Genomic DNA, 23,024 nt, shown 5'->3' on the forward strand with positions numbered 1-23,024 from the left:
CCATCACTCCCACCCACCAGCACTCCTTAAGTTCAGTACATGCACTCCTTGGGAAACACCAGATGCACTGAAGGACTCTTGACTCAGCTCTTGTGAATCCAACAATTCCTGTCTTACAAAAGAAAGTAATGAGCAACTGAGGCTCCCTTACAATCAAATATAACATTTGTCTTTCAGAGGAAGATTCTTATTTTTTCTCTTTTTCATCCTCCTTCTAGCATACAGTAAATCAATCTTGGGAGAAATGCACAGTAGCTAATAAAATCCATTTTTGCAAGTGCTCCTGAATCCTTGCTGAAGCCAAGCTCTCATACAGCAGCATCTGTGAGTAATATTTTCTACCATCTGCGATTGGATAGGTGAATCTGTCTCATCCTGGCAGATCTGCCCACTGCTATAAATGCCATTGCTACCAGTCTGGACTATATATCTGGATATGGAGCTAACTGTCCTCAAAACAAATTCACTCAGAAAAGAAACGGGTAGGCCATTTTCTTCTCCTCAGCAACATCGCTATATGAGCAAATCAAAATTCTTCTGAAAACTAGTGACCATGAAGACAAGTTCAAGTTCAAAGTCCTTGCCTTCCATGGACCTTGCGGTATGATCACAGGAGGCATAAAGTCTGCCTGAAGCTCTGGGATGAAGTTTCTGCTCATGCAACTGTTGGGGATTTTCTAGAACTTGCCACGGCAATTTCAACTGTCCATCGGTTATTATTTCATACTCCTATCGGGGGACTTCTGTTCATTTGCTTTCTAAAGCCATTGCGCCCTGCAGGACCCTATCCTCAACCAGCTTATGGGATCACCTGGCAACTTGGCAAACAGCAGCAATTAAACATTAGGCTCACTTTGTGTAGTTAAGGCTAACGCAAACTTTTCATTTCTTACCTTATTGGAAACCAACTCCGCAAATGGATATGGTACGGACATTAAAGCTGATCTCTGTTCTTAACCAAGAACAAGGAGTCTCATATATGGACTCACCCTCTTCTCCGGGATGCAACATTAGCTTTGTACTCTCTGAGTTCCACAGACAAATTTCCAGCATGGATTGAATAGTTCATTTCCTCCTATCTTTTTTTCAGAGTTACTTACTTTGTTACCAGGAATGTCACCTCCCTTTGTTAGAATAAAATATCTTTAAATTTAAAGGAAGATCTGTTAGCTAAATCTTGGTGGTTGTTTTTCTTTTTTTTTTAATTCACTGAATTCACGAAAGCATCTATTTATAGGTTTTGAGATAAATATAGGTTTTATTTTTCTTTCAAAATTCAGATTTTTTCTGTTTAAGAAGGCAATTCTGGTTTCTCTTCTGTAGATCAACCCTTTCTAGTCCAGCTGACAGATCTGTCCCTTGCCTTCTGGCACTAGCTGGATAAACACTTAATGCTATTCAGTAACATTTTTTTTTTTTTGGTAGTTGTCCCTCCCCCAGACTCCTGGGACAGAATCTGTAGAAAGAAACCTTTAAATGATCCCTCTGTGAAGCTTCCTAGACCTTATTCCATTAAAAGAGTAGCACTGACAGCAATTATTGAAGCTCTCAGAAATCTGAAATCCAATGTTCCTCTCCCTGGTACATACAGAAATCATGCTGATAGGAGTCCTCCCTCCAAACTGGAGGGGAAAGAGAAAAAATAACACAGTTTGTGGGGAAAAAAAAAAAAAAAGCCTGCAAGTCTGGAAAAAGGGACCATACACTTGCCTTAAGCATATTATCTCTATTGCATAAACTACCCTTTCATTTCTCCCAGTATGATTAACTGGGAAACACCTTAGGGTTGCTCCCCTACATTTAGTGGGACAACACAGGCGGGCTGGTGCCATGATGTTGGTGATGCAAAGTCAGTGGCAGATAGGTGAACTTTGCCATATGTGGGCCAAGGGAGATATCTATCTTTGAGCTATTAAAGCCATTAATATTTTAGAGGACTATTCAGTAATACATTCTTAATTTCTATTGTGTAATGGAATGAGAAAGAAGGACTATTGAAAACACATTAGGCACTTGTTCCCAATAACTCCAAAATGCTTTTTCGACAGCTATTACGAATATTTCCTATAATAGGTTCTATGATTAGTATTGGGAACACTTTTCACACTGCAATTACATTAGTTTTAATGAGTGAATGCTAACACTTTAAAAAGCATATTTTGCAGTGGCAAGCATTTTTGACCAGTAAGTCACTTGCAGTAGGAAACTATGCTTAAGACAAATAACTCTCTTAGGTACTTTGATTAATTTGATGAAAGATTTGTATATCTACTTATAAATTAGAAAAATAAATTTGGTTTCCGTAAGGATCTACTGTGACCCCTGCAGTCTGAGAACTTGATGATTTTTGCTGCTTTCCTGGATAATGGAGTGAGTGATACTACTGATAATAATGGACAACTGGATATGACCAAAAAGGTTGGGTTTGAAAATTAAACAGCCATAGTCACTAGCCTGCTAAAGCACACATTTCTAGAATGTTTATTCTTTGCTGACTCGTGCTCAGAAAAATTCTACAGCATCTTTGGGCAGACTCACCCTCTCAATAATTGCATTGTAAATGCGAATGTGTTGACTCTATGCCTTGCTGCCAGGAGAAGCTATCCATTCAGAAAACACCTTTCACCTATCCAACGCACATAAAAGACAGGTGGAAGATCCTAGGGATGCTTCCTAGGGGAAGCAGCAGATAGAAATTTTACAGAGGTTAGAGAAGGGGAGGGATTCAGTGACAGCTTTAAGACATTATAAAATTCTTCATCTTTGAAAGCTTGTGCCTCAATCATGTCTACAATGCATGGAAGAATTGGAGAGATGACTGTTTTACTAACATTGCTAATTCAACCTCAGGGAGCACACAGAGCAACATGGCTAGTTTCACAAAATGGTCTTGAAAGTCTTAAAAACCAAAATGGCAATAAAAAAATCAGACTTGACAGTGTTAGAACCAACCATTCTTGCTATTCAATGTTTTGGAGAACAGCCTTAGAAATGGACCTTAGCATCGTGTTAACTTCTGCACTCATAAGTAAAGCTGGCTATGCTGCCTTGAGCTCCATATCCCATCAAAAAGCAGGTCAAATTCACCTTTGAGAGAAATCCATCTGCTGAGCCCAAGGTTGCATCGTCCATAAGTGTGGAGGAATTTCTACCAGGGATGTGAATTTTCATTGTTAGCGCTAAAAGGGAGCCCATTGTTTAGGAAAAGAGTGTACAAAGGATTTGAATGGTCTGGAAGAAATGTTCTGATTTTGTTTGAGATAACATTAAAGTATCTAGACTTTAATATTTTCTTTAATGAACAATTCTGTGCGAAAGCATACTATATCGCTACCAAATAGCTGGGGACATCAATGCACTTGATTACATTTACAATCCAATTTCAAGCTATTCAGGAATACATTGCCTCATACTGTTTAGTGACATGTTCTTTATTTCTCTTTCATCCATTAGTCTCATAATACGAGAAATTATGGTTGTAGCACCGTTTATGAGCAGTTACGTTTCACAGAGGGTTTTCATTGTTTTCGTTGCTACTGAGGGTAAGCCTCATCAAACTGTACCATGCAGAAATTTACATACGTAAATTACTTCAAAAGCAGATTTTTCTCCTAGATGTACAGTTCATTAGCTCAACTTCTTCCTGTGACATAAGCTTGAGATTTAGCTCCCGATCCATACTTATATGAATGTAAATTTTAGAAATGTGATTCCTATTGTTCCCTGGCTGGCGTTTTGGCTGATCAGCTCTTATGAAAAACATGATGCTTATTTTACATCTAAATATGGATTCTGAGATTACATTGACTATTTTCAAAGCTTTGGACTTAAAATTTATAGTTATAGCTATTCAGGGAAAAAAAAGTAATAAAGTAATTTGGTTTCCACTTATATCGCTTTAGGAAATAATATATCTGTATATTAATAACCCATGAAACTGTACCTGAATAATTTACACTGCATTGTAAGTATAATGGATTACTTCGTCCAGTGGTAAATATTCATAATGAAAAAAAAAAATAAAATCCCCTAAATAAACAACTTTCAAACCACTGTCTTCTTTCTTTCTTTCTTTCTGTCAAAGACCGAACAATAACGCTGAACATTTCTTTAGGTATCCATATGTTCGTTCATTTTCAGCAGATGGCCCCTAATAGATTGTTGTACTGTTGGTATGGTTACCCAAAACTGATTTTTGGATCCTGACACATCTCCTTTTCAGACTTATGATCTCTCATATATACTTAGTGAAATACATGTGTATCCTAGGGTAAATCCAGCATATAGCTTTTTGTTATACACACAAAAAGCTCTAGCTAGATTGAAAAAAATGTCCTGGAAAAGTATAAATATTTACAGTCTGAAAACTAACCTGGAAAAATATTTTATAGCACTAGTTAGAGAAAGAATTGATTAGGTAATATAATCTAAATTTATGCTAATACAGAACTACATCTACAAAGGCATTTATTGAGTAAATAAGATGTGGCCTGTGAGGTTCTTACCTAAACCCTCTGTCAATATAATGTGGAAAACTTCGCTTTGCCTATTTTTAAATAATTAAGATATTGAGCATCTTTTTTAAAACCCCTTTAGGACTTCTGTGAGAAAGATTATAGGTTGTAATAAATTCTAAATTCCTTAGGTGGCTTGAAAAACCTATAGAAAAGTTTATAACTAGAGATTTCACTCATCCCATAAACTTTTTTGCAGAGGTTTTCAAATGAGGAATGGGGATAGCAATAATCAGAGACAAGTTATGAAGGAAGGCAGCAGCACACATGCTCATAAGTGTGTGGCCTCCAGCTGCTCTCTTCTCTCTTTTTTTCTTTTTTTTTGTTTGCTTTTTTTTTCCCCAGGGACACTGTGAGATTGCAGGTATGACAGTTTCTCTGCAGCTGGTACCACGGGGTGAGAGCACACTGCCAGCTGCTGCCCTCCCCGACTGGAGGGGTCAGGACCGGAGGCTGCTCAGAGCAACCCATCCCAGAAAGAACATGGGTGCTCTCTTACATCTTCCAGTCTTCCATGCTTCTCAGTTTATGGACCATTAAGTATGTGAATTAGGGAGGTGGGTTGGGCAAACTTGTGTTAAAAAATGGAGTGCAAAGGCAACAAGCTAAAAGTTTGATAATTCCTGCTCTGCTTCACGCAGGTGATAAATTTGCCTCTCAAACCCCAGTTCTATCTGCAAACTGTGCTCAGAGAGATTTCTAAAGCATAACAAATAATTCTGGCAATTAATTCTTTTTCTTCACGCTGGCATTTAACCATCTTATACCCGAGACCACCCTTCTCAAAACTCCTTCCTTTTTAATTTTGCTTTTTTTTTCTGGTTTCAGTTAAAAAGATTCCAACAGAAAACTACTTCTTCTTATTATACACATTGAGTGTGTCCTAGTGCACACTCAGAGCAGACTCACTGTGTCTGCTCAATGACACTGGCTTAGTGTCATTGCACTAGTGTCAGTAAGCACATTTAGAAAACTAAGGCTGCATTGGTGTCCTAACAATGCACATGGGAGAACAAATGTACATTGCAGAGATCCTAGCAAGCTGTAGGTTTTCAATGATTGACAGTTTAGCCACAACATAAGCCTTTTGACATTTTCATGAGCCCATTCTTTTTAAAGAAAATGAAAAGAAAGATAATTCTTACAGAGCACGCTGCATGCATCAGCGAAAGAAGCCTTCAGATCTTTGCACACCTCATCAGCTTGAGCTAAAAGAATAACTAGTAGCTATCATGAGCTGTACAACAGCATAACAGGAAGACAAGGCACATATTTTGCCTGTAGGTTTTACAGATACATTGTAATAGAAAAAAGAAGAGTGAAACTCTAAAATATTCTGTTCAGTTTTTATGCTCTGCCCACACTTCTGTGCAACCATTCTGGCCCGTCCTAATTTCAACTTTTTCTTGCCTCTTATTCCTTTCCCACCCCTACCTTCCTTTCCCTGCCTATGTCCCTACTTTTCAGGCCTACCATCCTGCCTCTAAATTTCAATCTTAATCTAATTTTAAACTAGGCCTAGTCTCTCAACTAGAGTTTGCTACTTGAATCCCAAACTCAGGCTCTATGTTCCACCACACTCAGTTTCCTTGACCACTTCTTACAGCCCTCCCTGCCCCATTCAACTTTTTGCTGGCTCTCAATCTTAATTTAACTCTGGGAATTTTTATCCAAATACAGTCTTCTTCTTCAACTCCTTCTCCCAGTCTACTATCACAAGCTTTTCCCTGTTCCTTTTATCCAGACAGGCTCCCATTCCCTCTGAAGCCCTTAGCAGCTCAAACAATTTCTCATTCTCAGCCTCTTCCCTGCTCCCTACCTCCTGGCCCCGTGGTTCTCTTGCAGTGCCAGCCTCCCTTTCCTGTGCTAGTGTCAATGAAATAGGCTGTACAATCTCCTGTCTGTCTTTGCAATGCATGAAGACCACATCTGTCTTCAGAAGCCCTTTAAGGACTTAGTAGGACATTAAGAAAGTAAGTTTTCCAGACTGCAGATTGCTAGGCATAGCTAAGCCAAGTTGGACTTGTAAACCATTTTTCTCTGATTGTAACTTTCTAACCCTGGGATAGTATCAATGCCATTTCTCAATACTTGTTAGGCTCTCTAACCCTTTCTCTAACCCTGTAGATTGAGAACTTTACAATCACATAGTAAATTTAAGAAAAACTTACAAAATATTATCAATGAGTAGAATAATGTTGGCAAAACTACAGCAGCACAAGTCTTAAGAAAAGATGCACTTATATTCTGTGTTTACCTTGTAACGACATTTTCAACATGAAGACACATGCCACCAGAAGTCTATAGCAGTAGCAATAACTGAGTACATTGAAAATATTCTCAGTGCAAATTAAACATAAAACATCCCTCCCCGACGTCACATTCAAAGGATTAAACACAAGAAGACAGAGCTAGAAAGTACTATGTTACAGGTAAGTCAAGCTTATCATAGCAGCGTCAACTGAGAAATACTGCGCTTTCAAATACAAGCTGCAACAAGCGACATTGTGATCCAGATCATCATGCTTTATTGTATTCACCTACAAAAGGTCAAATACTTGTCTTTGTAGGGGCAGAATATATAAAGCTTATGGGGCTTTAAATACCGCTGCTTTGAGTTTGTTTTTATTCTGGTATTTGTCAAAAATGAATAGTCTTTATTTGGCATACTGGAGTTGTGCAGGAGCAGTCACTATGTGGGACTGCTTTAACGCCCCCTAAACCTAAGACAGTGCAGTTCCCATCAAAAAAGACAGATTCACAACCTTCTAACTTTTACCAGAAGTGCTGGCTTCTTCAAATGGTTCAGCTAGCTAAAGCTTCCCCAGGACACCACATGTTTTCCTGCTGCTGATATTCTCCTCTCTCTCCTCTTATCCACTACCAGTCCTCCTCTGCTGGTGAGGGAAACATAAAAGCAGTCCCCATCTCTCACTGAGCAGAAGATATTCTGCTGTCCAAACCAACAGACAGGAGATCTATCAAAACCAAAATTGCATCTCAGTTATAAGTGTTAGTTATTTTTAATACTAATTTTATTCTACTTTCCATTATCTGTACTAACCTCTTTAAAACTCAAAAATAATTTATCCCCCCTACTGATTTGGTCATTTCCATTTGCCAAAAATTGATTCCCTTCCATCTCTCTTTCAGATCCAGCTAAAATTAATACATTTTTAATTTGCTTCCTTTGAGCCCTAGCAAGATCAAAGATGGTGACAGAGCTCTGGGAATCTTGCAAAATTTATCAGTTAGCAGCCTGATAGCAAAAGTGTATTCTGAATTTTATTGTTTATTTTTTTCCAGTAACAAAGGAGTGGATGTATAAATGGGTGAAAATAAAAGAGATTTGTGAGAGCTTTATGAACAGAAGTTATCACAGATCTTCACCTAATTCAAGACACTCTAAATCATTTAGTTCCACTCTCCACTGCACTAAAATGGAGCTATAGTGTATTATTATTTAAAACTCTACACTTTTTCTCAGAGAGAGAGAAAATCCACCCATCTCTTCACAAAGCCATGGTGTACAAATAGGGTAAGTGTCCAGTAAAAGTTTGGAAGCAAGCTTGCACTATCTGATGAAGATAAATAGATTCACTCATTATATCCTTCTGTACTTACTTAATACCTACTTCCACAAAATGAATAGACCAGTATTTTCAAAAGCTGTGCAGAGATTCTTCCACTTTGTGAAAAAATTTCACTGTTTGGAAAATTTTCCTGATGAAAATATCCAGGACGACAGGCAAAAAGTGGTACACCTAAATGTCAGATTTTACTGACATACTTTTATGCAGGTGGAAACTGAAGCGATCACAAATCGATAGGATCCACAGTACTTAAATAACTTTGGCACTTTGTACTCCTCGTATTGAAATGCCAGTCGTCTGTCACGGCACAGCTAATTCAAAAAACATTAATGTGTTTTTTCATGCAGCAGTACTTTTGTTTATTTGTCAGTTTAGATATTGTTTGCGAAAATTTCTATTGTCTATGCTTCCATAGATACAGAATACTTTGTCTGTAAACTACATCTACTGAAAATAGAAATGTCCTTCTTCTAAGACATAAGTAAAGAATACCATGTTTTTCAATCAACTCATAAAACCAGCTTTATCTATCCTGGCAAATCAAAGACAGAAAATGTATGACTAGTAAACATTTCTCATGGATAGCTAATTTGTTTTCCATTAAGAAAACTTTTGTCTTTTATGATTCATGCTTGTGTTCTGGAGTGGTATATTCAAATAAAGCAAACCAAGATAATTCTGTGGAACAGCCATTCTTTTAAGTTTACAGGACAGAATGCGTCATTTACTTAATTCCAGAATATTGTCTAAGGTGCCCTAATAGCCTTGACGTTTCCAGTATCACTCGGAGTGAAGCATCTCATTGGTCAGCTTCCAGATGTCTGAAAGTTTGTCTCCCTTATCCTGGTCAGTGTCTGATCTTAAACCATTTTTAACATGCAGCTGTGAATAAACAGTAGCAATCTGCAGTTGTTGATGGGCCTGTTGAAGCACAGGCACTATGTAGAATTTGAGGATTATGTTTAATGAACAGACAGCGAAATTTAATATTGAGTAGCAACCTGAAGTTTAAAATTAAATGTTTTCTAAAAAACAATAAAGCAAATACTTAGTGACAGTCCAGTGAAGTACCTGATCATCCCTATGTGGAATAATATGTATTGTAGAAATGATAAAACTCTCAGGAAAATAAAGGTAATTAAGTGAATGCTTTTATGGTTTACACTGGCAGTATCTTGTGTAACTTCACTAAGTTAAAAAGATTTGTACCAATATATGAAAACATATTTGCAATAGAAAATTTCATTTTTTCAAGGAAGTAAAATACTGGCTCAGCTTTGGCTAAAAATCTTTAGCACAGGAAGTGTAAGAACCTTGAAAAATGCATACTGGACTCCGGTAGCCTAAACGGATGGATTACAGTGGGATCTTTGCACAGGTGCAGAAAGGGTGGTCTGCACTTCGCTCCATCCAGAGTATCCCATTTCCGGTACAGAAATTTCTTATAATTTTAGTCAGTTTTAAGACATTTGATACTTTTCTCTTCATTATTTTTCATACTGAATGATATTTGGGATTTAATTAACAAATATTTAAGCAAACCTGACAAGACCGAATAGTAGAGGGAAGGACCAGGTGGTTGTCTTGTTAAGGTGCCAGAGTGCTAGGTCCCATTCTAGCCATGACACATATTTCCTTTATAACCTGAGACATAAATCCTCTCAGAAACTGAGTTAACTCTCTCTCTGGCTATCTAAAGTCCAAACCTTTTCAGGAAAAGGTGTATCTTGTGGTGACAGCAACTCCCTACACGTTGCAACTGTAGAAAAAGTAACGTAGTACTAACAAAAAAAAAAATAATTAACACAGCTATTCCATGACCCCACACAGAGGGGAGCAAACAGAGGAATCTGATGAGGTTTTGGAATGCTGTTCTACTTATTTTGGGTGTAAATGACTCTTTGCCACTTATTAGAATAAATCTATTCAGCTGCATATAGGAACTGCATTTGGCACTACTTCTCACTCCATAATATATGAATTTTGTTTCTGTTTCATGCACATTTCTCTTAATGTTTTTTCCATCAAAATTACTCCTATTAACCAGTTTTCCCATTTTTAAATAAAGCCATCTGACTAAAAGTACTTAATGTGGCAAAAGAAGCTCCATGGGAAAAATATCAAGTGAACAATACATACATGAGGTGTTGTACTACTCCTAAGCTGAGCCTAATTCTTTACAGAAAATGTTCTGTACAAAAATGCCAGAGACGACTACTGTGATCCAATTCCAATCAGTCTTAGGATGAGCTTATGCAATTTCAATTAAAATTAGAAACAGAAAGCTGTATAAACAGCACTTTCTCTTGCTTCCTCCTACCAGTCCATGAGAAACCTGTCTGTAATACCTGTATCCCAAACAGATGTATGCAGAAAACATTTTATAACAGCAGTGAATCTACCACAAGGATGCTGAAACAACACACTGAATAACAGCGAGGATCCGAATTCACTTTGACAGTTTACAACCACCTCTGCTGTCCACTTCTCATAATAAAGATTGAAGGGCTGACGCTCAACCCTTACTCTCAGACACTAAAAAGGAGCCCAAGAAAGCCTCAATATCAAATGATTCAGAATCTTTGAATGTGACACATGAACAGAGTCAGCGCAAGTGCAGCCACCCAGTAAAGATAGCAAAAGAGCTAGAAAATTATATTAACAGGGCAAAGAGAAAAGAGTTTACTTCCCCTCACCTTTTTCTTCATTTTTACATTTTTGAAAATTGCATGAACTCTCCACGTTTTTGCAAACATTGCTCCAAATGCAGTTGTGTATCCCACTGTAAGAATCCAGGTTCGGACCTAAAAAAGTATATATACAAAAAAGACAAAGCCATTTAATTTTCAATAGACAATACGGATATCATCATTTCAGCCAAATTTTTTCTCAAGACTTTAAGAAAAAAATATTCAAAGAACTTCACAAAAGTGTTCACATTTCAGAACTGTTTCATTCATTGCTTTCTTGCTTTTTTTCCTCCTCCCTCCATCCCCTCTCCAAGTATAATAAATCTGGATGCTGAATTAACCGTCTTTTCCACATACAGAAACACAACTTTCTTAAAATATTCTGCATTTTTTCACTTTTATTGTGTTCTGTGCAGACAGAGGAAGGAACTAGTGGAGGAAAACAAGAGACTGAGACTATAAAAACTACCCAGGGAGCTATTATTAACAGCAACATTTTGAACAGAAATTAAGAGAGAAGTAGAGATGTTATTCAGAGTGAGTAAGAGGAAATTGTACCATGTGAGGTACCCATCACTTAATGCAGACCCTGAGCATTCTGGAAAGATAAGAAAAACTGGCCTCAAAATTATCATATAGGGAAAATAGCAAGACAGGAACATAGCCTTGGCAAGCAGGCCTTGGGGACAAGACTTGAATCAAAAATAATACCTGCCATATGGGTTTAAGAAAAAGGGGATGGTGAACTTACACAGAACAACGGAGTAATGGGACCCTGAGCTGGCCACAGCTTTTACTTACACCTATCTAGACATCTTCCCTATAGTGAGCTTCCCAGAAGAAAACAAAATATTTTTAAACTAAAAAAGACATGATGTCTTCAGAGAAAAAACTAGAATTACTTATTTTTTAATAGAAAAACCTCAAATTGACCAGGGTGGAGAGAACACAAGTTATAAAAGCTTTTTTTGTGCAATTCTCTCCCTGCCCATAGCATCCTTGTACGTAGGTCCTCACTTTCAGAGTTGGTTTCTGTAACTGTGACTTTCAGAACTGTAGCAAGCTCTCCACAGCCCCCTCTAATTCCTCGGAAATTTCTTGTTTCATTACCCTGGAGGTCTGACTGTTTGAAAGCTTTTCTGCCCTTAACAGACTATTTTCTTCCCCAAAGAGGGACTAGAGACTACAGAGCGTAGCAGGTGGAAGACCATGCAAGGGGCACAGCAGGGAGCTGGAAGCCTACAGCTGAATCCGAGAGCCTGAGAAATCACACGGAGGAGGAACAATCTTCTTCTCCCTTTAGAGAGTCCACCTGGGCTGGCTGTCAAAAAGGGAGCCCACACAAAAGTGAACAAAGAAGTAAAAATATAATGCACTGTGAATTGCAGATGGAAAAACTGGGGGAGAGACAATGGCTGGAAACAGGGAAGGCAAAGCTAGAAAAGGGGAAAACAAGCCTTCTTTTGGCCACGTGGCCCATGCATCCTTGGCCAGTAGAGCTGGGTTTTTTCTGATATAAAAACAATCTGATTTGTGGAAACCAGGACATTCTGAGAAAGGATTTGGAAAAAAAAAATCTTTAGATGACCCAAAGGCAATGTTTTTCATTGGAAACCAGCCTGGTTTCACAACTAAATTCTAGAGACTTTCAGATTTTTAATTTGTAACTTTAGGACATACAAATTGATGAGAAACTAGGTGCTTAGTAAGATGCAAAACTTGGGTGCTAAGATGACTATTGGGAATAATCTAAGAGTTTCACTTCTAAATACATGTTACCTAGATTTTGCCTTTCCACACATCTTCAGAATTTCCATTTTTGTATTCAAAATGTGATTTCTTCCCCCCCCCCCCCCCCCCCCCCCGCAATGTTCTATAGAATAGAAATTCTGATTTTTAGTAAGCATTACTGACTGGGCATCAAGGCAGAAAAGAAAAAAAAATATGGCTTACTCAAATAAAAATGGCAAAGAAATAGAAGTAAAATTACTACAGTTCCTTAAAATAAATAAATACAGACCGTAAGTATGGTCAATAATGGTGAATTAGGGAGAGAAAAGTATGTACAGAACAGGCACCTTGGGTTTTGGCAAAGAGAAGGGTATGCAAATGGACAAACAAAACTGTCTGAGAAGGTATACGCCCGAAACTGGTACACACACCTTGAGTGTGCAAGCGCGAACTCGGTGGGTGCGGTCGCACTGGCGTGGGCATTGCCTGGATGTGTACGGATACACACAGAGGCAGAGAGCCTGCGTCTCCTGCAGGGCGGGTGTGTACAGGGGAACCTGCACACCCAGAAGAAAGGGTCTGCTGGTAACCCTTGTGTCCCGTGAGCAGCAGGTGTAACTCAGCCTGTGCGTTTATTAGAAAACATTGGGATTTCGTATAGAAGACTGTTTAGATATTTGTATGTATATAGTAATATTTTATTAGCATCTAATGTGGTTTACCTGTTGCATTGCTGGTATTGACTTTGAACATATAGTTCACATTGACTGCTGGTTAATCTTGTTATTAGTAAAATCAGCAAACCGACTGTGATTTGATTCAAACTACATGAGTTATGACGCTTTGTGACTTTCTTGAATGTGGTATTGAAAAAAAAAAACAGCCCGTAGCCAAAAAAAAAAAAAAAGGAAATAGATATTTTGGGCAGCAAAGTAATATTTTTACCTTAAATATTTTTTGAACTTTTTGCTCATTATCCATTACCACACATTAAGATAACAACTTAAGTAAAACCACAGTTAGATCAACTCTGAGTCATTTAAAAAATACATTTCATATCAACATGTCCATATTAGCCAGTTACATCTTTTTTTGACTTCCCATCAACTGAGCTATGATAACATTCTTAGCATTCAATCTTTTTGCTGCTATTAATAAGTATTCAGCTCTTCTGTGTACAGTTTAGTGATATATTTGGCAAACAGATACATGGTATTTTCATGTCTCTAATAAGACTCTGTTTTGTTCTCACTGAAACAGTAATTGCCTCTTGGGAATAGTAATAAATTCAATTATGCTCATAATAAGTTTCTAACTCGATATTCAGAAAAATGTTATTTTTATCATGTTTGGTTCAAAAAGTTTTAGGTATTCCTGATCTGTATTATGCAAATTAGAATAATATGACTATTGGCTATATTGGAAACATTCTGGCTTAAAGATGTCGGAAGATTTTGTCAAAACGAGATTGCTGGTGCTAAGAATGAGATGATAAGTTTCAGATGAGAATAAATTTTTAATTTTGAAAAAAATGATCTCAAATTTGTCTGTTATAATTCATTAATGCAGCCAGCAAAATGAAAAATTTAGAAAACAGCAAGAGCCTCTGAAATTCATTTATCTGCCCATTTATATTCTTGAATATATTATACCTCCAAACCCCACTCATTTGAAAGAGCATGATAAAAATAACACCAATAATTGGAGAGCATGACCATGATGTCACACAACTGATCAGTAATTCTCTCATCTTGGAAGTTTTTAATGATGCATTTCGACAGAAGAGGCTGAGGAAGATCACCCTCCCTCCGGTACCCACCAAATGAGCAGGAAAGGCACCTACTTAGAAGAGAGGAAACTTGCATTCAAATCGCGACTCCAAACTAGACACAAAACCTGAAAACACCCCTACGCTTCCATAGAAGGGTCATTCATAAAAATAGCTACTCTTTATCTTTTTCTTAAGAGGTTAGGTCATTATAAAATTCCTCATGCCTTCACTGAATTTTAGGATATACCTTCAATTATCTGCTTATATTTCTTGGTTACTTCTTTTTTTGAATAAGATGTTTTGGCTAATTGAATATCTCCTACCCTTTTTATTGTCTGCTGTCATTCAAAGGCAACTTGCAAGTGTCAAAGGAGACAATATTGTTTTGTATACAACAATCAAGCATGTCTACATAGACGCTAAAACGTAGTCCTAGTTTTCTTTATGCTTCCTACACTATTTTGGTTTAGGGTCTATTTTTGAAAGTATGATGTATGCACCCGTAATTGGAATTTGCACTTTTTATAAATTATTTGATAGAAGCTCTTACAGGTTCATTACTTGTTATAGCTGAAAAAGCTAGAAATCATTTATTTAGTGGACAACACAGTTGATGACCACCAAACACTGAAAGTGTCTCTGCAAAGAAACAGGCCATTCTGGGTAATTTTCCAGACTTGGGACAGATATGATGTTTATTTAAAACAAACAAAAAACCACCTTTGTTTAAACAATGTTGTAAAGTTCAGCTAGAGAATCACTGCATTTATGAACACGATGCTCCTTACATCTTGTAGGAGCATTTCTTCCCTTCACAACAAAAAGCCACTGTTTTAAACCTGTCCATAAGGTTCTAAAGATCTTTTATTTTTTTTTAAAGTAAGACCATTCTTCCATCATATAATAAGCACAGATAGCTTAACAGCCTTATATAAACTTACTTCCATCTGGATCATATTTCCACTCAACCTTGAGCTTTAGCTGGCTAGTCTATGTTTTGAGTGCTGCTTCTTGATATCTTCACACAAGTCTATCTGCACCTTTCCCATCACCTTATTATGTGAATAGTGAAGTTATTACTGTTTATGTATCTGTCTAACAGTCCTACAAAGCGATCTGATATTACAACTCATTATTAATAGAAGAAGCCATCTAATTGTGAACAATGAGTTAGTAAGGGGAAATTAGTAAGTGGTGAAAGCTTCAGAAACGTTCTGAACAAAGAAATAAAAGTCTCTATGTACTCTAAGAATGAAGCTTACAAACAAAACCACTATTTTAGCTACTGTTAACTTTCAGATAAACAACAATCTTATTTTAATTTATTTCAAATAATTTATTATAATACAATTACAATTCTATATAAAATTATAAAATAAGATTATCTTGGAAAATGGACTGAATTGATGAAAGGTCAAAAGTTTCACTTTTAAAGAAGTTCTGTTATCTCCCCATATTTGACCACCACTGCATATGCATTCAGACAACCACACAGTCATGAACTGACAAGGAATGCCTGAGAAGGTATTGAGCTCATGAAAGCAATAATAAAAATGTCAAATTAAGTTGATCAAGAGAATATGTATTTTTCTCCTCTGTTAAGTTGAAAGAAAAAAAAACAAGTCCTTTGAACAGAATATACTATGCATTCTCTCTTTTTTTTGTGTTGCAGTTTTAAATTTGCTATACTAATGCAGTTTGCCAATATCAGGCAAACAACAAGAAGATGGGATTAAAGACTCAGAATGATGAACAAAGAAAACCAAATATCAGCATAAAGAACTTCCATGTGTTGCATAAAAAGCTACAAACTTAACACCTCTCCAGGTCACGATTTTTTTTTTTTTGAGTAACAGTTATTTGAATGGGGTAGTGAAACAGATTGGTTTACGTCTTTTTGAGTTAGCAAAACATTTAGATTATGTTCCTGCAGAGGAATCACTTAGATTTAAGATTCCTAAATTCTTGAAAGCAGCATTTTTGCCATTTCAAGACCTTAATTGTAATGATTTCTTTCAAACAAAAACTTTCAAATCTTTCACAGGACTTGACGCTCCAGACACTCTCCAGCATAGGTTATGAGACTCAGGCAGATTCAGTTTGGGAATATCAATAATTAGCCAGTTTTTCATACGCACTGGGTTGGAAGCTGTGGTGCCCACAGGGTTAGGCTGCAGCTGAACGTGAGTGCTGAGCAGCTTGCTGGCATCTTAGTATTAGACTTAGGCACTTAAAAATGACAAACGCAGAATAAACCATGCTGTGGGTTTAGGCCTGGAGAGCACAATTATCTTTAAGGAGGCAATTCTGTTGATTTCTGTGGACTACTCATGAGTTGAAAATTAAGCACCTTCTATTTTTCTTGGCAAACTGGGGACGTAAAGGATAATTATGATGAACAAAACTGTGCCTTCTCAACAAATTTTCACTGAGGCTTGATCCTGCTTCTATTAACCATGGCAAAATCCCCCGTGTGAGGACAGGCAGGCCCCAAAGAATGAGTTTATTAATTTGAATTATACTTTTCTCATTTATATCAAACATTTTTGACACATGTTTACGACTTTTAACTAATTCTTTAGAATTTGTGTGGCACCGGCACATTCCTTGTAAAACGTAAGTGGCAATAACACTAGAGAATTGAATCCTGCTGTTTTCGCATAAATTAAGTACAGTGGTTCTTCACATGCTGTGAGATCTCCTGTGGTGATTTCTTAATATATTTCAGACCATTTTTCAGAATTAATCCATGGGTAGTGTAACAGATATTACAAATACTCCTGACTCTATAAGAGGGCTTTAAAATCTGGCTGTTGTCCTCCTGAACAAGAGGCAAAATGTTCCAAAAATATTACCTTAATAAATCTCTGGCAAGGTTGTTGTGTATTTGCTGCAGCATATGAAATAATTTTGTTTCAAGGATCTATTCAGCCTTGTAACTTTTGTCTCTACTTTTTTCCCCCCCCTCCAAGAAAATGTCATTTATTAAAATAGAAACTGATCAGGCTCATGTTAAACTCAGTAACAGAATTGCCTTTGAATTAAATAGGAGTGAGATCAGTCTTAGACTGAACAACAGTGAGGACAATTATGGAAGTGATTATACAGAAAAGGGAGATTAAAATGAACAGCTAAACAAATAAGTAGGAAATAAACTAGAGAATACACGCAAAATGAAAAAGGCCAGACTAAAAATACAAACAAAGGGTATGGTTTCCAGAGACAAAGAAATCGATTAGAGGCCCAAATCCTTTTGCAGTTCAGTAGAAGCTGAGCGTCTATCTGTTGCTTTTTTAATTCCTGGCCAAAATTAAAACAATTTAAGGAAAATAATTAGGCAAACAAAGTCCAAAAGGGGGAAGAACCCCCAAAACCTATGGCAATGCCTGAAAAGCATAAAGAATACGAATAAGGAGCACATCATCAACTACTAACCAAATATCAAGGCTAGATGCTATTTGGTAGCATGGGGTCTAGTCCAAGTGGCCTTTGCCCATAGTACACCAGCACAGCCACAGCTTTGAGGTGGCACTGCCCAGACATTTGCCTTTTAGTCAGTTCCCCCAAAAATGGTTAAACAGAGAAAACTTGAAGTGACAAGGGAAGACAAAGCAGAAATAAAGGAACAGACAAAAGGTTCCTACATCTTCTCCCTCTCCCTGCTTTACCATTAAAGGGAAGTCCCTGCTTCCAGAGCTGCTTTCAGCCAGCTCCACAACTTTCACAGTTCTAGCGAATTACCCAGCATCCCCCTCACCCTGCAGCTTTCCCCCATCCCTAGGAACCCACTCCATAACGTCTCACACCTGGCTTTTCTTCCCTGCTCCTCACTGCAGTCTCTCAGTCTCTGTTTGACGTGGCTTTCAGGATCTCTCCACTCTTATACCACCCTGCAGTCCTCATCTTGTACAGGTTCAGGGTTCCCAAGAAAAGGTGCAATGTGGACCTTGGAGTTCCACCCTGCCTAGCTGTTCTCGCAGCGGGGCAGATAGATGTATGACTATGAAAAATTGGTAAAAAAGAACAAAACCTGCCTTTCACATTGCTACAGGACATAGAGTCAGATTTCATGTGTTCATGATCTGTAATTAAGAATAATATTAGCCAAAAAACCCCTAAGTGCTTCTGAATAAATACACTCTTGAGAAGATAAGGCCTAGAGCATCTACTGTTGCCAAGAATGTACATGTTCTCAGGGTGTCTGACTGAGAAAAACACAAAGTCCGGATAGTCACACACAGTACAGTAGGTAGCTGGACTTTATCAGTGGTGTACCTACTCTTTCCTTCTCTCTTTCTATCTCTTCACCCCACCTCACTGTTTGGTTCCTTCTTTCTGTATAAAGACTGTTTCCAAATGCCTGCATCATGGCTGAGAACAACTGACCTAAATCTGAAAGCCTGAGAGCAGCCTGGGATGGATGAGGGCACTGTTGAACACCACAGGTGTGCAAAAACCTTCATGTGCTCTATTTACTTTATCCAAGGCGAAATGCTGACAGGGCTCAGTGAGATCACCAGGAATCACAGAATATGGGCCTGGTTCTGGCAATTCATATCAATTATGCTAATTAATGAGATAAACAAGATAAAGCATGGTTAATTTTAGTGACTGTGTAAATTGCAAGACTTAGATCCTCTTATCTTTGATGTAACACCTTTGCAGAACTCTGGAGTGTAAAGTAGACTGGAAGGTAATTGCTATCTCCAGAACAGATATCTCCCAGAACAGCGTGAATCCTATATTGAACTATTCCAAACAGATCATTTGCCCCTTCCCTATCACTCCAATCACCCAGTGCAGCACACTCTTCAGGATAAAGTGCGGCTACACATCATGACTACCAGGACAGAGGAGAAGCAGAGCTTTTCAGTCTACTTCAGTACTACTACCTAACACACCAGACATTTCTGGGTGGAAACTATGGGCATTTGACTGCAATCTGGAGTACTTAAAACAACCTTCTTTTCAGCCCCAACCTAATCAGTTATATCCAGATAATATGAACATCATTTTATTTGCATACTTCAGGGAGATGCATAACAGAGAAGAGGAGACTATGGTCCTTCTTAGGGCCATAGTAGCCTTTCTTCCCATAGCAGTTCCAACTTGCAAAGACATTACTCGTCTTCAATATAAAGCGTGAAATTCTCAGTAGACTGTATTACAGAAGTCTAAACGTTATGATCATATCTAATATTCTATTTTAAGTATCTCTATTTAGTATGTCAGCTTAAACTCTATTCATAGGATATGTCACTGACATTGCTAATTTTGAGTCTCTCTCTTCCATATAATGAATGCTTTCAATTATTTTTCCACTTGCTTGCATTTTTCCAGTTGGCATCACATCTCGTTTCACACCCTTATTTCTAACTTCTTTTTTGCTATGATACCATGGTAATTCTGAGATTAAAAACAAAGATAGATCATTCTCATTCTCTCTCTCTCCCTCATATCTGAAGCACTTTCTGCTTTGGCATGCATATGCATTTAATGAAATACTGTTTTGCTTTTCCTTTTTCTGTACAACCAATAAGTTGCTATTAAGTAAGACATGATCTAACGGTTCTATAATACACTGACCACTTTCTCAGAATTCACTGCTTTGGACTGAGTTAATTCCATGTAACTGGAGTTTTACAATATGACAACTAATCTCTAATTCTGACATGGAACTAAATAATGCTACCTTTGCTATTATGAATTCTTACCACAAGAACACAAATTATTAGGTATTTGAATATACTTGATTGCTTTTCCATAGACAATGGGCATACCAAGATAAAAATGAGCTAGTCTGGGTACCAATTACCCACTCTAGCACAGAGTAAACTCTATATCATCTCAAAGACTTACATAATACCCCTATTCAGCAAATTATTTGACCATATGTTTAAAGTGCTTTGCTGATTCTCAAATACATTTAACACTTGGTTCTGTATTTCAGCATATTGACTTATATACCACATCCTCCTACAGCCAGCACCTTACAGCGTGGAAAAGAGTGGTACAACTTACCGAAGAAATCCTTTGAAATTTTCAGGTGTTACTGGTGTAATTTTGTAACATGTTTCAGTGTCCCTGGAATATTACAGTGTGAAACACATGCCATATGTAGATGTAGGTTGTAGAAAAGCCAGAAAAGACCAGAGATTGCAAAGCACTTCACCCTCCAAACAATGCTACAAACACGGTGCTATAGAGGAAGAACTCACAACAGATTTGGAATGTAATACCTATGATTTGGAAACCACTCTTCCTGAATCTTGTGGGTAGACTCAGGACTATTTAAGGACCTTCTATAAGTGTTGTCAAAAAGTTATCAGAAACTGTAAGACAGAAGGATCACAGAAACCATGTATAACATATCTAATTAAAGAAACTTGCTATCTTGTATATACTGCTGCTCTGGTGAGACCTAATTGCTTTTGAAATATGGAAGACAAAGAGGATGGTTACTTAGCTTAGAGAGGGGATAACACTAATGACAGCTTTTTAGTTTTACATGTGCTTATAAAGGCTAAATAAAAAATTTTACTTCCCTAAAAAAAAAAATAATAATCCCCCTCCATTGACATGACTCTTCTCTGTGCCTGAGATGTAGTTTAGTTACACTCACATGTTTTTGGCTCAATAGTTTTTTATGACCAAACTCCATTGTAGCTGGTTCTTTCAAGGACTAAGTCACAGTCTTGCATAAAATGGGAATTTTAAACTAATCTTTAATATGGCTGGAATGGGTAATCAAAATTATGCATTTCCAGAGAAATGGATGATCAAGAGACATTTGTACTGGACTGATCCTGTAAGAACCATAACTGTAATTAGTCCTTATGAAACCACTAAGCATATTGCCCATATGGAAATACGGATGTTCATGACATGGCGCCAAATGTACATGCTCTACACAGCATTTAGGGGATGTTTTGGGGGGGAAGGAGAAGAGACAGAACAGTTACTGCATGGAAAAGTGCGTTTGTCTCCCATATTTATGAATTCCTTAGCATTAATTAAGAGTTTTCTAGATACAGGGAAAGTGTGTTGTCACAGTCAATGGTGGCCATGTAAAGACCATTTCTAAGTGAAGGATAAGCTATCCCATTGAAAATATTATAATTGGAAGGGGAAATTTTATAAGATTAATTTTAATGAGCAGGAGGTTGGAAAAATTTCCTGAGAGGTGGCTTCTGAAGGGTATCTTGCATTTGTGATTGTAATACTAATCCCCAACAGAGCTGTAATTTATAAGATAAATCAATAGCCATGTTCAGGAAAGTGCAATCAGAAATGTTTCTGTGCTGGATTGAAAACATGGAAAGCTAAGACTGAGGAAGAGTCTCATAGACTCTGCTCTGTTGATATAAAATTTAACTATGTCAAAACAAAAAATCTCTGTTTAAGGCATGTGGCGATACCTCTTAACCAAAGCCTGGCTTTAAAAATACAGTATTGTCCCCCACCCCTTTCTTTTATTGGTCAGTTAAGTAAAGTAGTTATCTTATTCAAGTGCCTGTCCAGATCTTTCCCTCCATGGCAGACAGGCAAAGAACTTAATGTAATGTGACAGATACAAACTGGGGAGACAAAAAAAAAAACCAAACTATGTAAGATAACACAGAACAAAGCAGCCCTCACTTAAATTTTGTTGCATTTAGAATATGAGAACAGTGACTACATTTTGAGAAGCAAATTAAAGAAAAATCAGATAGCTCAAGTGTTCTAGCTCAGAGACACAAGATTTTGGATGTTTGTTCATTTTTCAGAGTTAAGATTGAGCTGTGTCACATTTAAAGGAGGACTTAAATTTAGTTTTATACAGCTCAATCTGGCTGGAAACCTGTTCCCTAGAACAGCTCCATGTTGATAAGTACCTCTGGTTCCCAGTTTCTTTCCTTCTGTTCAGCAATGCTTGGCTGCTTCAAGAGGAGGGTTGTAGCCTACTCATACAATGGCCTACAGCCTGCCAGTGGAGTCAGAAGCTCTGAATACAAGCCTTTCAAGGCTGAGGAGACATCAGGACCTAAAATTTGCACTTCCTGCCACTAGATTCTTCTGCAATGAAGGGTGAAAAAAGAACGGGGGTTGACATCAACAACTGCCTTCCTAATGACACTTCTGATCCATTAGAAGCTGGTTCATGAAAAAGAACATAATTGCTGGATAAAAAATGGATGCTGGCTTCTCCCACTTCCTATTGAACCCTACGTATTGAGAGAATTATATACTTAGTTTGGGAGAGGTGAACAGGATTTTGAAGTCTTTGACCTCTGTCTACTAGTTATGTAGAAAATTTGCACTCTAGCTGTAAGAAGACTGGATATTCTCTCATTCTCCGTTCTTTTGCTGATAACATTTAGGTGTCTAAAATAGAGTTGTGTCCAGGCCCAACTAAGGAGGCTAAGACTTTGCCCAGAAAATCCTATATGTTCACCTATACTATAGGTTCTAGGGCACCTTGACATGTACTGAAGAGGTCTCCAGGGTTTTGAAATGGTATCACTGAACAAGTCACATGATAGTTCACTTCTATAATGGTTTTAGTCAGCATGGAGGATTTCAGTTGAAATATTGGGAAGTATGTGCACCATCTAGCTTTAGCCATCCAACTTTCATGCTTTGAATTATTCTCTGGAAGTAAAGTTTATATCTCTCCAGTGATAGCATCAGAAATTCAGGGTCCTAAACAAATGTGCTGTGAACTGCATCTTTCTAAAGACCTGAA

At 37.5% G+C, this 23,024-nt stretch overlaps 1 protein-coding gene across 1 annotated transcript in view; it reads right to left on the minus strand.

Moving 5' to 3' along the window:
• Nucleotides 1-23,024, minus strand: part of GABBR2 (gamma-aminobutyric acid type B receptor subunit 2) — a 491,408-nt gene that overhangs the window by 146,985 nt on the left and 321,399 nt on the right. Inside the window, exon 12 of the mRNA XM_064443206.1 lies at nt 10,804-10,911. Within this exon, the coding sequence (XP_064299276.1) occupies nt 10,804-10,911 (108 nt within the window). The remainder of the gene's footprint in view (nt 1-10,803; nt 10,912-23,024) is intronic.

This window comes from Phalacrocorax carbo, chromosome 2 (assembly GCF_963921805.1).
Source record: "Phalacrocorax carbo chromosome 2, bPhaCar2.1, whole genome shotgun sequence".
NCBI classification, from domain to species: Eukaryota; Metazoa; Chordata; class Aves; order Suliformes; family Phalacrocoracidae; genus Phalacrocorax; species Phalacrocorax carbo.